We start from the raw sequence: 13,807 nt of genomic DNA on the forward strand, positions 1-13,807 counted from the left end.
GTCAGGCACCTCCTCGGGCACCTCCAGAGGCTTCCTATCCCGGCAGCCCTCGCGGCGCGTAGGGGCCTTGGCGCGCTCAGCAGGGGGCAGCAACGTGCGAGCCATGCCTAAATCCAAGCGGGACAAGAAGGGTGAGTGACCCCCCCCCCAGCTCCTTTCATCTCACCGCCTGCCCCCTTCCCTCCCCGAGCCTGGGGGCTCTCTCTTCCCTCCCCGCCCAGGTACCCCCCCAGCTCCTTTCATCTCACCGCCTGCCCCCTTCCCTCCCCGCCTCTCCCCGAGCCTGGGGGCTCTCTCTTCCCCCCCCGCCCAGGTACCCCCCCAGCTCCTTTCATCTCACCGCCTGCCCCCTTCCCTCCCCGCCTCTCCCCGAGTCTGGGGGCGCTCTCTTCCCCCCCCCCGCCCAGGTACCCCTCAGCTCATCTAAATCACCGCCCCCTTTCCGCCTCTCCCCGAGCCTGGGGGCTCTCTCTTCCCCCCCCCCCCCGCCCAGGGACCCCCCCAGCTCATCTAAATCACCGCCCCCTTTCCGCCTCTCCCCGAGTCTGGGGGCTCTCTCTTCCCCCCCTTGCCAGGGACCTCCCCTCCCCGAGCCTGGGGGTCCTCCCCGCCCAGGTACCCCCCCCCCGCTCATCTCACCGCCTGCCCCCTTCCCTCCCCGAGCCTGGGGGTCCTCCCCGCCCAGGTACCCCCCCCAGCTCCTTTCATCTCACCGCCTGCCCCCTTCCCTCCCCGCCTCTCCCGGAGTCTGGGGGCTCTCTCTTCCCCCCCCCCCCCCGCCCAGGGACCCCCCCAGCTCATCTCATCTCACCGCCCCCTTTCCGCCTCTCCCCGAGCCTGGGGGCCCTCTCTTCCCCCCCTTGCCAGGGACCTCCCCTCCCCGAGCCTGGGGGTCCTCCCCGCCCAGGGACCCCCCCAGCTCATCTCATCTCACCGCCCCCTCCCCGCCTCTCCCCGAGCCTGGGGGCCCTCTCTTCCCCCCCTTGCCAGGAACCCCCCCTCCCCGAGCCTGGGGGTCCTCCCCGCCCAGGGACCCCCCCAGCTCATCTCATCGCCTGTCCCCTCGCCGAGCCTGCAAGTTCTCTCTGCCCCCGCCTAGGGACCCCTCCCTCCCTGAGCCCGAGGGCCCTCTCTGTCCAGCCCCCGCCCAGGCACCCCCTTCCCCGAACTTGGGGGTCCTCTTTGCCCCCCCCTCGCCCAGGGACCCCGCAGCTCATCTCACTGTCTGCCCCCTCCCGTCCCCTGGGCTGGGGGCACTCTCTTCCCCTCCGCCCAGGGACACCCCCCCTCCCCGAGCCTGGGGGCCCTCTCTTCCCCCCCTTCCCAGGGACCCCCCCACCCCGAGCCTGGGGGTCCTCCCCGCCCAGGGACCCCCCCCCTCCCTGAGCCTGGGGGCCCTCTCTTCCCCCCCTTCCCAGGGACCCCCCCACCCCGAGCCTGGGGGTCCTCCCCGCCCAGGTACCCCCCCAGCTCATCTCATTGCCTGTCCCCTGCCCTCGCCGAGCCTGCAGGTTCTCTCTGCCCCCGCCCAGGGACCCCCTTCCCGGAACTTGGCGGTCCTCTTTGCCCCTCCCCCCCCGCCCAGGGACCCCGCTGCTCATCTCACTGTCTGCCCCCCCGTCGCCTGGGCTGGGGGCACTCTCTGCCCCCCCCGCCCGGGGACCCCCCTTCTCCCCGAGCCTGGGGGTCCTCTCTGCCCTACCCGCCCAGCTCAGTTCACTGCCTGCCCCTTCCTTTCCCCGACCTTGGGCTGGGTGTCCTCTCTGCCCTTCCCGCCTGGCGCTGGGGCCCCTGTGCGTAGGTAAGGCTCTGGGGCCAGGCAGTGCCACCCACGTTTTGGTGGCAGCTTCCCTGCGCCGCTGAGGTGGAGCCCCCAGTGGGGTCTGTTCCACCCTCAGTGTGTCCCTGGCTGCTGTAACGCCATGATACTGCGGTGTGGGAGCCACAAGGGGCTCTTGAAAGTGGCTCCTGCGGCTCCGTGCAGCACGTGATATAAAAACACTGATTTAATTAACAACCACTTAGGATGCTTTTACTATGTTATTAAACGCATTGTAGAATACTTGGTCAGTCAGTTTTCTGTGAAAATAATTTATATATATATTATACACACAAAACAATGGATTCAGACTATAGTGGCTCTTTTGGGTAATGTTGATTGTTAATTTGGCTACTGAACCACTGAGGTGTGAGTATCAGGGGGTAGTTAGTCCATATCCACAAAAGCAATGATGAGTCTGGTGGCACCTTCAAGATATATTTATTTGGGCATAAGCTTTCTTGGGTAAAAAAACCCCACTTCTTCAGATGCATGGAATTGAAGACTGCAGATACAGGCATAAATATATATAGGCACATGAAGAGAAGGGAGTTACTTTCGTTACAAAAGCAATTTTCCCTCTCTTGGTATTGACATCTCCTCATCAATTATTGGGAGTGGACCACCTCCATCCTGACTGAATTGGCCTTGTCAACACTGATTCTCCACTTGTAAGGTAACTCTCTTCTCTTCATGTGCCAGTGTATATTTATGCCTGTATCTGTAATTTTCACTCTATGCATCTGAAAAAGTGGGTTTTTTACCCATGAAAACTTAGGCCCAAATAAATGTGTTAGTCTTTCAGGTGCCACCAGAGTAGTTGTTACTGAGGTGGCGGGGAGGAGAGTTGTGTGCAGACATTAGGCAGAATAGGCTGTGTTAGTTGGTCTGGGAATTATAGAACCAATTTGGTAGCCTCAGTAAAAATGTTTACTTTCTATTCATGAGATTCTTGTCTCCTACCAGGGATGATGCAAATATCTGGTGATGTGCTGTTGCACGTCAGTGCAATATGAGACCTTGAAATGTTTTATTTCAATGATGGTTTGTAGCTCATGGTATTAATCAGTAAAGGAAACCCTGATCCTACAACCATGCGGCCGTGTGCAGCAAAGCATCAGTGCTAGAAGGTTGCACATGGTCTTCCAGAAATGAGTGAAAAGTCTTTGAGTTCATTAAAGCTGATGTCCAGTGTATTTGGCAGCCACATTTCTGTGCTTTTTAATTGTACTTTACATAACCAGTGCCCAAGTTATCAATAATGCTGAAGCTCTTCTGCTTCCTTTCAGTTTCCCTAACAAAAACCACAAAGAAAGGCTTAGAAGTCAAACAGAGCTTAATAGAAGAGGTAAGTAAGAACATAAGTCATAAGGTGCTGCATTTAGTTTTCCATTCTATATTGTAGAAAAACAGATATGCTCTTTCCCTTCTGTAGAATCTCCTCCTGTGAGGCTCTTAATATACTTTACACAGACTAAGTCTCATTACATGCTTTACAGATGTGGGGAAACTGAGACACACAGAGGCAATTGAACTAGAATTGCCAGAAATATAGAAAAGAAGCACTTTGAGAATGGTCAACTGTTGTGTCAGATGGATTCATTAAAGATCTGTTAAGTTTCTTATTAAAAAAAAAAGTTAGAGTGCATACAGAAAAACTTCCTCAGGAGTTAAGCTGAGTGCCACAAGGGTCATAAAAGAATTTGTCGTGCTGTCTGCGTACTGGGTCGTACACTTGACCAACTACATTAAAGAGGCTTCTTGCTCGCTTTGGGTATTGGCTTCTACCAGGGGCAGGACAGTGGGCTTAATGGTTGAGTTGTGTAATGCACTTTAGCGGTCAAGGTAGTCACTACAAACAGCATCGTGAACGACAGCCAAGGGCATCCATGTAAATCAGATGATGACATTCTTTCACGCTGAATGAAACATTATCACAGTGTCCTGAACCATCCTCCAGCTGCCCTTGTTCAGAGCTGGATGATCTGGCAGTGACTGCAGTTCCAGATCCAGACATTTGTACTGATGCACGAACGCTGGATGAAGTGAAGTGTGCCATCTCTAAACTGCAAAACAGATGTGCAGACGGTGCTGATGGAATCCCCTCAGACCTGCTAATAGCAAATCATGGCTATTGATCCTGTAGCTGAATCACTTCTGGCCATCTTTCGTCTGGTGTGGAGAATTGGAACCTTGCCAACCGCCTGGAAGGACGACATTGTGATCTAACTCCATAAGGGCAAGGGACCACGCGATGAATGTAACAGCTACAAGCCGATCACCTTGCTCTCTGTTTCAGGGAAGGTGTCTGCGTGTTTTGCTGGCACGCCTGGAGCCTTTGCTGCATTGGAAGCGTTGTCCCCAACAGTCAGGCTTTACGAGGAACAGGTCCACATTAGACACCATTTTGGCCCTTCGCTTATTTTCAGAAATACATCGCGAGTTCAGGAAGCACTTACACATAGCGTATATTGATCTTAAGGCTGCATTTGATTTAGTAGACCATGTCATGTTATGGAAGGCCTTAAAGAGCATAGGTGCCCCTAACACTTTGCTGAACTTGATTAGGGAGCTTCATAATGGAACCACTGCCCATGTTTGTCTGGGGAACCGGATGTCAGTGCCTTTTAAATCAGTATCTGGTGTTTTCATTTTGGCCCCTGCACTCTTTTGCCGGGCAATGGATTTCATAATGCAGCATTCCGTCAGGTTCACAGGCATTGAGATCAATGATCTCTCGCTCACAGACCTTGACTACGCTGATGACATCGTTCTTTTAATACAGAGTCCCAACAGGTTTTGTGAGGCACCCCAGCATATGGAGGAGTAGTTAGCTAAGATTGGTCTCCATGTTTCATGATCAAAACTGCAAAATCTAAGACCAGGTCTACCTATGACTCCAATCTCTTTGAACAATGAAACTGTCAAATCAGTTTCCAGCTTTTGCGATCTGGGTTCTATATTTACCAGCTCCTCCAATTCTCACACAGAGGTTCCCCATCAGATTGGCATCGCAGCATCTGCCATGGGCCGTTTTCAACAGATATGGAATCAACATCATCTTCGTATGACAACCAAGTTCAGGATTTATTTCAGCTGTATCCTTCCCATACTGTTGTACGGCTGCGAAACATGGATGCTATGCCACGTGGACTGGGCAAAGCTGGAGGCTTTCTACACAATGTCAACATCATATATTGGGCATAAAGTGGAATGGCTTCATCTGTAATGCAGATGTTTATGGTCGTTCGGGTCTACAGACTACTGGGGCATTGTCTGCAGATGGCACCTTATGCTTTTTGGGCATGTCACAAGGATGCCACAAGACGCCACCAAACGCTGTACTCCAGGTGGCTTGTAACATCCGGGATAAAATTCTACCAACTGAGGGGTGGAGGCGGCCCAGAGGCAGACCTCCTATTACATGGGTTCATCAAGTCTGTTCTGATGTTGGACTCTCAGGCCATCAAGCCTTCGCGGTTGCGTCGGAACAGACCAAATGGTGAACGATCGCTATGGCTGACTGGCTACGGGTTGGAGAAAAAGAGAGTTTAGCAAATCCTGTGTTTGTTGTATAATATGTAGTTTATTTTAATGTAAAAAAAAAAGTTTTACAATTGATTAGTTCAAATGGAGAATCGCACATCAAAATCATAGTTGTTAGTTCCATGGAGTGCCTGATATTGCTGGGGTGCTAGAGATGTTGCCATGAACAGAATTTTTGAACAATCCTTCCATCCCATCTTCTGTGTTTAAGCTGTGGCAGAAACGCATTGGTATGCAATGGGGATTTTTCTCTGATGTTTGCTATAACTGCTCAACATCATGTTCTCCTATAGTTGCGGAAATGTGTGGACACCTACAAATATCTCTTTATCTTCTCTGTTGTCAACATGAGAAACAACAAGCTGAAGGATATCAGAAGTGCCTGGAAGCACAGCAGGTGAGCAGTAGTCTCCGAGATTGCTTCCCCTCGTGGCTAGTGATCATGAATATTGTGTAATAGGTGTGTATATATATAGCTTAGATTACTGTACTTAGTTCTGTGGGAGCAGGAGGTAAGCTGCTAGAAGAGCTCTCTGAATTTTATTCTCTTCCACCCCTCAAGAGGATAGTTTCCAGGAAGTAGCTTGGGGCGCTTGGCTGTAGTGCTGGGGTTAACCCTAGGATTTAAACAACGGCAGTGTTCCATGGCAGCTGCATCTTTCAAGCACTGGCACGTAGAGCTAAAGTGATGCAGTGACTATCACCTTCCTTCCCTTTCTGTTTGAGTCAGAACAGTAACTTCCCTAATTCTTAGGTTACAAGAGAGAAGTTTCAGGATCCCCTTCCCCAACCCTTAAAAAGGGAGAGGCTGCGACTCCCCGATTGAGAACCCATCTTCATCCCTGATTCAACTCTGCAGATGTACTGAGCCCATCATGATGGATTCTTTTCCTTCTTTTCCAAAAGGATTTTCTTTGGGAAAAACAAAGTTATGATGGTGGCACTGGGACGGGGGCCAGCTGATGAGTACAAAGAGAACTTACACCAGGTATGTTCTGGTTTCCAGAGCTTTTGCATGTTTTGGAAGTAAGCCTTATTTGCTGTAAATCTCAAGAGAAAATAAAGAATTGCTCTGGAGAGTCAGAATGGATCAATACTCTTCCATCTGTAGTAAATGGGATTTAGATACTTAGATCAGGGGTCTCAAAGTCCCGGCCCGAGAACCTCCCCACTGCAGCCCATGGAAACTTTTTAAAAAGTTCTTTCATCTGGCCCTCAAGGCTGCCAGCTTGGGGTGGGGGGCCAGGGAAGCGGGCAGGAGAGAGTCACATGCCCCTCCCCCCAATGTTGCTCCCTTCTGCTGTTCCTGGGACCCTCCCAGGAGTTGCACTCAGCAACGTGTCATTCACCTTGGGCAGCTCGGCTCCCTGCAAGCGATTCTCTATCCCTGCTGTTGCTAGTGGAGCCGCGGAGGAGGGACCCATACAGCCATGCTGCCAGCTGCAGGCGCCGCCCCCGCAGCTCCCATTGGATGTGGGAGAGGGACAGAGATACCATCACTAGTCAGCCATGGAGGCAGCAGCATTAGTTGCCAGGCAGAGTCAGTCAGGGCAGCATGCGGCCAAGGGAGCGAGGGAAAATGGTGGGAAACGGGCTGGGAAGTGGCGTGAACACCATCTTCAGTGACATTATTGGCCCGCTGGGAGGATTTGAGGACTGGCACTGGCCCTAAGGTAAATTGAGTTTGAGACCCCTGACTTAGATTGTCAGCTTTTTGGGGGCAGGGACCATTTTTCTGCTCTCTGTTTATACAGCACCTAGCACAAAGGGGTCCTGGTCCACGACTGGGGCGCCTAAGCACTACCACGATGATGATAAATCCGGTCCTTCACTGATATGTAGATTTTTAGGCAAGTTGCCTTTGACAACAGTCCCATTTCCAGTGTGGGCAGCCTTTTGACTCTGGTAGTGGTTAGCTTCAGGTCAGCGTAGTTTTGTTCACTATAGGTTCTTCCACTACAGTAAGAAATTTTTTTTTTTTAATCAGTTCACCAAAGGAGAGGTGCATGAGGATGTTGCAGCATTTCCCTCTCCTCCTTCCAGCATGTTGTGGGGTGAGGGATAAAATGACTATGCCTTGCTCACAAGATACCTAATTGGGGACATTCCTTGTTAGTACTATAGCAACTCAGTCCTGAAGGTCTGGGTTGCAGGTACAAGTGGCATCTCTCAGCCACTGCTGCTTAATCTTCTTGCTGTGGAGGCAGAATTGTTGGGAGAGCTCGAAGGACCTCCACTAGCAGATGTCTTCAAATCTTTTTAGTCTCTCACTGAAGGAGGACCGCAATCAGTGTGTGAACAGTCTGAATTCCTCATCCAAGCTTTCAAAATAATTTGGAGCCTCAACCCTATGGAATTCTTACTACAGTTTGAAAAACTAAACTCAGATGCTAAGAGCCCTCACAGGAGTCCAAAAATTCTCTGCTTAACTCCTTTTTCTTCTTCAGCAATTCTATGACTAGATCATAGTGACTTTTCAAATGGGGTTTCTCCAACTTTTCCTCATGAAACATCTGAGAATCTTGATCTTAATTCTTTCTTAGGCCAGTGATTCATTCCCTTTCCCGCCTCCCACAATCTAAACTCCTTTCTCTAGAGTTTACATCTGCAATGTCCTGCCAAGCCACTGCTTCCTTCAGCCACAGAACAGGTTTCATGTTAGGAGGAAAAGTCTCCTGAAATAGACTTGCCATCTACATCTTAATTTAGTCTTCCTCATAGCACCAAAGGGCTGCAAGACACATTGGGGCTGATTAGTCAAGATCTGCAAATCTGAGGGTTGAGTCCTCTGAATTATCTGGGCTTCCTGAGTAAACTCCATGCTATCAGGGGGCTTCAGCACAGCCCAGGTTAAGCGCACTGCTGAATTCCACATATTGCTTATCTTCCAGGTCAGCAAACACCTAAGAGGTGAAGTGGGTCTCCTGTTCACCAATCGCACCAAAGAAGAAGTGAACGAGTAAGTATCTGGGGGGTGGGGGTAACAAAGGGGCATACTGGCCACCAGTGTTGCATCTTGACTGAGAAAGAATAAGTTGACTGAGCCTCTTCTCCCGCCTTGAAATAGTAGCCACTATTGGCAGCAGTTCTCTTGTTCTCCTTGATGCTGGTCTCATGGCAATGTTCAGCTTAAAATGCTTGGATGCATACCTCTCTTTGGAGTTGCGATGGGAAAGACTCATGGTGGGAAAGGCGGGAGGAAGTTACAGCAGGTTATACCATGATTGAAAAGAGAATGGGAGGTGCTACACTCTGACGCACACGGCTGCTTTCTTGGAGATGTTGAACTACACTTGTCCATTTGAACTGGGTAGTCTCCATAAGAGTAAAATCTAATGCCACAGGGTGAGCAACTGCTTAAGCAATCTCCGGCCCACCACCCCACAAACACAGCTGACTGGACTTTTCCTTTCCTGAATCTCATGCTCTAACACAGGGATCGGCAAGCTTTATCCTGGCAAGCCGCATGCCAAGCCGGTTTGTTTACCTGCCGCATCCGCAGGTTCGGCTGATCACAGCTTCCACTGACCACGGTTTGCCGCTCCAGGCAAATGGGGGCTGTGGGAAGCAGTGGCCAACACATCCCTCAGCCCGCGCAGTTTCCCACAGCCCCCATTGACCTGGAGCAGAAAACCGCGGCCAGTGGGAGCCGTGATCGGCCGAACTTGTGGATGCGGCAGGTAAACAAACCGGCCTGGCCTCCCAGGGGGCTTACCCTGGCTGGCTGTGTGCCAAAGGTTGCCAATCCCTGCTCTAAAATATCTTGCACTTACCTGTGAAGTTAGTGTGGGGTCAAACAGCTGCAAAGCTTTCCAGAATCCCCAAGAGTTACCTACACACATGGACACAAGTACAAATCACCTTCTGGTATTGCTGGCCTGTGCAGGAGAGAGCGTGTGGAAGCAGTAGAACATCTCTTGGGAAGCTGGCCTGTCATCTGGCCTGGGGACCCAGGCTAACTAGAGGAATTTTGCTGGGGCAAGGAGGGAATTGTAAGCCTAGCTTGAAAACGATACATTTCTTTAATGAGGTAGCAGAAAAAACTGCAACCCTGCTTACACATAGAGCTTTTCCACCATCAACAGAACATTTACAACCTCACTCGCTCTCTTTTCCCTCATATCCCCCACCTTCCCCAAGACTCTCCCCCTGCCAAAAAAAAAAATTTACTCTGGGCCTTATTACTGCTGATCTGTTGTGCATGGAAGGTGTTTGGATACTGCAGTGATGAGCAGTAGTACAAAACCCATAGATGCTGATTTCACAATGTCCGCACCTCTTGGAGTAGGATAGATGAGTTCCAAGGCTGACCCATCCCAAGTCAGGTTTCTTCTGTAGCTGGAGGTTTCTTAAATAAGTAATACTCTTGTTTCCTTCCCCTCCCCCATCCCCCAGATGGTTCTCTCAGTTCAAAGAGGTGGACTTTGCCCGTGCAGGTAACAAGGCAACATTCACGGTGAGCCTGGACACAGGGCCCCTGGAGCAGTTTCCCCACTCCATGGAGCCTCAATTACGGCAGCTGGGATTGCCAACAACTTTGAAGAAAGGTATGTGAGCTGACTGGGGCATATGATCATAATTAACTTTCTGCCACTAAAATTATTCCAGACTTACTGGCTTTTATTTAATAAATGTTGGTAACCTCTTGGTCAGCATATATGCAGAAAGGCTTGGCAGGGAGAGTGTTAGATGATGGATGCAGAAGTCAGAGCATATGTTCAGCAGGGAACATCTAATATTAAAACCCCCTTCCTCCTCCTATGGTTGGCACTGGAATTGTTTATTCTATATTGTAATATTCTTGTCTCTGAGCTGGTCAGGATAAGCCAAGCACCAGATGAAAGCCCCATCTCCTACGTGCCTGGGTTTTTCAAATCAGTCAGCTGGACTTGACCTGCAGGTCACAAGGATTTCTCATGGAAAATGTAATTTATTTACTTTATTATATGCCTTGGCAAAGCCACAGGCGGTCGTGTGAAGTCTCCTGTTTCTCCCAATGGAATTGGGAGGAAGGAAGCAGCCTGAACTAGTAATTGCATGAAAATGGGGGAGCTGTGGGACTCAGCATTTGGGAGAGGACAGGTATGAAGCAAACACCTGCTAAGAGATTAGTTGCTGAAGTGGGTTTACACTGCATATCAATTTCAACAACTGATACATGCCTTACATTATATTACATTTCCTCACAGAACTGTCTGCCTGTGTAAAAATCAAACCAATTTATTGTGCTGCTGAGTTGAAGCTTCATTACTCTATGCTGTCAGCAATAGAGACCCAGGCTGGGAGCTCTGATTACCACAGCAGCTCCAGTGTTCTCTAACCTCATGTGGTATTCATCCCCTGCCTGGATCCCCTTCTTCCTCCCTATTCCTGCAGGAGTCGTGACACTGCTTTCTGATTATGAAGTCTGCAAGGAAGGGGATGTTCTGACCCCTGAACAGGCTCGTGTCTTGGTGAGTAATGTATCAGCAGCAGGTATGCAGCTATAGTTCACAGGCAGCCACTATTTCCATCCAGTAATGAATCCTGTGGATCTTTCATGAAATTACAAATCAGTGTGGCCAGTAGATTGAATTCAGTGTGAGACACCATTTGTACTCAAATCAAATGACTACAGTTCTGGCTGTTAACAATAATGCACAGCTGCTGGTGATTAGGGTTGTAATATGCATCCTTAAGAGCTGTTTTGGCTGCTATGCAATAATACTTGACTGGGGATTAATGACCAGCTGGAAGAATAGCCCAAGATGCAGATGGAGTCCAGCTGATCACTTGAGAAATACCCTGTGTTGAGACAGGTATTGTTTAATTCTAAGATCACACGGAGAAATTACTAGGATGATGAATGATAGACCAGGTATTGCTAAAAGAATTAAATGTCTTGCATGTTGAGATATGAATCCTGCCTTTGCGTTCTAGTTTTATACTGGGCATTTTGAAACTAGCAGTAAAATCAGAGCTGCCCGAGAGTGGCATGGACTGAGGAAGGGATCCATCTAATCGAGCTTGAAGTGAAAAGTCTGCATTAAAATAGCTTCATGCTTTTGGTCTACCTCAAGTTGAACAACTTATCTTTATATTAAAATGCACCCTTTGATTCTTGCTTACATCCCCAGTTTTGTCATCATCCAGTTGAAAGGTGTTACTTAATGTGGAGGCTTAGCAGTATGAGTGACAACTTCCTGTCTCCCTTTCAGAAACTCTTTGGCTATGAGATGGCAGAGTTTAAAGTGACCATCAAGTGCATGTGGTATTCTGAGACAGGAGACTTCCAGCAGTTGGTGAAAGAGGCAGAAGAAACCTCAGAGATGGAGGAGGAGGACGATGATGATGAAGAAAATGACAATTAACTAAAAGACCCGCTATAGGACATTAGAGACAGTTTGTTCTATTTCAAGAATAGTCCACTACAGCCCATGGGTACTCTCCCTCCGGTGCAGCAGGACAAAGTTGATCAACCTACAGATTTGCTATTTATCAATGATGATGCAAATGGTTTATATATAAAAATTAAGTAGAAATTTTGGATTCTTGCTTGTGCTGCCTCTGACTGCCTCTTTGAGCATTCCTGGGCCAGGAGAAAATGTGCAGAACCTGAGAGCCGCCTAAAGTTTCATGTAGGAAGTGTAACCCTTTCCATGCTGTGCTTATTGTTCAAACTTGAGCCGTATCTCTGCAAATCTACTTCACTGCCCCATCATCCTCTCTCTCTACAGAAAATTGCCTTTGAACTGCTCACTTTGCATTAGAAATGACAGTTGCATGGAGCCAAGTTGCATTTAAACAGTTCTTCTGTGAAGGAGAAGGTGCTAATTAATAGGGCCTAGGATGCTGGGTTTTGTCTTAATTCTACAGCTAAGAGAACCTCTCTCAGAGCTGGAAGAGACCTCAACAGTCCAGGCCCCTGCCTTTACTAGCAGGACCCAGTACTGATTTTGCCCCACATCCGTAAGTGGCACCCTCAAGGATTGAACTTACAACCCTGGGTTTAGTAGGCCAGTGCTCAAACCACTGAGCTATCCCTCCTCCTTTGAGAGCAGATACTGACTAAATTACCCCTGAAGCCAAAGGATGCCTCTACCATCTTTTAGTAAGTTCCTTCTGTCTTCACTGAGCCTGTTTAACAACAGTGCATCACCAGAAGTATTGCAGCTTCCCTCAGGCATGGCGTATTTCTCGTGTAGAATGGTAACAGAGGAGCAGTTTTCAACTTCTTTTCACATGCAGACCCCTTTTGAAATCTTAGGCACTCTGCAGACTACAGGTTGAAAACTACTGTTCCATGGTAATGCCAACCAGAACCCCTAGATATAGTCTGAAGACTCCAGAGGTCTGTGGACTACAGGTTGAAAACTATTGAAATAAAAGAATTATCTCCACTCCAACTTCTAGCATAGAATACCTGTAGTTTTTCTGTAACTGATTCTTGACCCAGCACCAAAGCTAAAAAACTACTCATTCCCTTAGAAAGGGGAAAGAGTCTTAAAAGTTACACTTTAAATATTGGTGTAACTAACTTCTGAAGTAGAGCTTTTGTGGCAGTGAGGAGTATGTGTGTACAATACTCAATCTACAGAAACAGGCAAAATCCTGTAGTTAAGATTTTAGGATGCAGAATTGAGACTGCAACTATACAACCACGACACAAGGGGGCGCTGTGGTGGTAAAGCAGTCACATGACCAGTTGTAATTCAGCACTTGCATGAGTCTAGCTCTCCAACCTTTTTAAGCACAAGATCACTTTTTGAATTTAAGTGCAACCCAGGATCTACCTCAAAGAAAATGTAGAAATAACAGTAATTGCACAAACACCCTTCCCTGCTCACTCCATCCCCTCTCCTTTTGTTGCTCATTCTCCCCCACCCTTACTTTCACTGCGCTGGGGTGTGGGCTTTAGGCTAAGGCCAAGGGGTTCAGAGTGTGGGAGAGACTCCAGACTGAGCCTGGGGCAGGGGGTTGGGGTGCAGGAGGGGGCTAAGGGCTGGGGCAGGAGCTTGGGGTGCAAGAGGGGCTGCAGGCTCTGGGAGGGAGTTGGGGAGGGCCCTCAGGGCAAAGGCAGGGGGTTGGAGTGCAGGAGGAATTTGGCCAGCATGTCCAGCAGTAGCTCCTCAGGGGAGGAGGCTCAGCATGCTGCCCCTGTCTGCTGGCACCACACTCACTGCTCCCATTGGCCGTGGTTCCCCATCCCCAGCCAATGGGAGTTGCAGGCAGCAGTGCCTGTAGGCAAGACCAGTGTGCAGAAACCTCCCTCCCCCCACGGAGCAGCATAGGGCCAGGGCAGGTAAGGAGCCTGTCTTAGCCCCACTGCAGACTGTTAACAGCTAATCTCCTGGTTTGACAACCCTAGACTGAGATCAGCTGTCAAAGCCTCCATGATCCACCAGTTGATCAAAATCTACCAGCTGACCACCACTGGTCTAGACTGAACCGCAATATTAGGTT

The 13,807-nt window shown here is 49.4% G+C and overlaps 1 protein-coding gene across 2 annotated transcripts; it reads left to right on the forward strand.

The window, feature by feature from the left end:
• The first annotated feature begins 30 nt into the window (after positions 1-30).
• On the forward strand, positions 31-11,893 carry MRTO4 (MRT4 homolog, ribosome maturation factor). Of its 2 annotated transcripts, none has more exons than XR_003997118.1 (8): positions 31-131; positions 3,109-3,167; positions 5,659-5,762; positions 6,272-6,353; positions 8,257-8,324; positions 9,761-9,912; positions 10,555-10,818; positions 11,563-11,584. XR_003997118.1 is itself a non-coding variant. In XM_030537727.1 (8 exons), the coding sequence occupies exons 1-8, from the start codon at positions 104-106 to the stop codon at positions 11,713-11,715; spliced, it is 723 nt and encodes a 240-aa protein (XP_030393587.1). In that variant the 5' UTR covers positions 31-103; the 3' UTR covers positions 11,716-11,893. The 2 variants fall into 2 exon arrangements, 1 of the variants encoding a protein (XP_030393587.1); XM_030537727.1 differs by having other exon boundaries at positions 10,742-10,818; positions 11,563-11,893.
• Positions 11,894-13,807: the final 1,914 nt, after the last annotated feature.

Source organism: Gopherus evgoodei, chromosome 18 (genome assembly GCF_007399415.2).
Source record: "Gopherus evgoodei ecotype Sinaloan lineage chromosome 18, rGopEvg1_v1.p, whole genome shotgun sequence".
NCBI lineage: Eukaryota > Metazoa > Chordata > Testudines > Testudinidae > Gopherus > Gopherus evgoodei.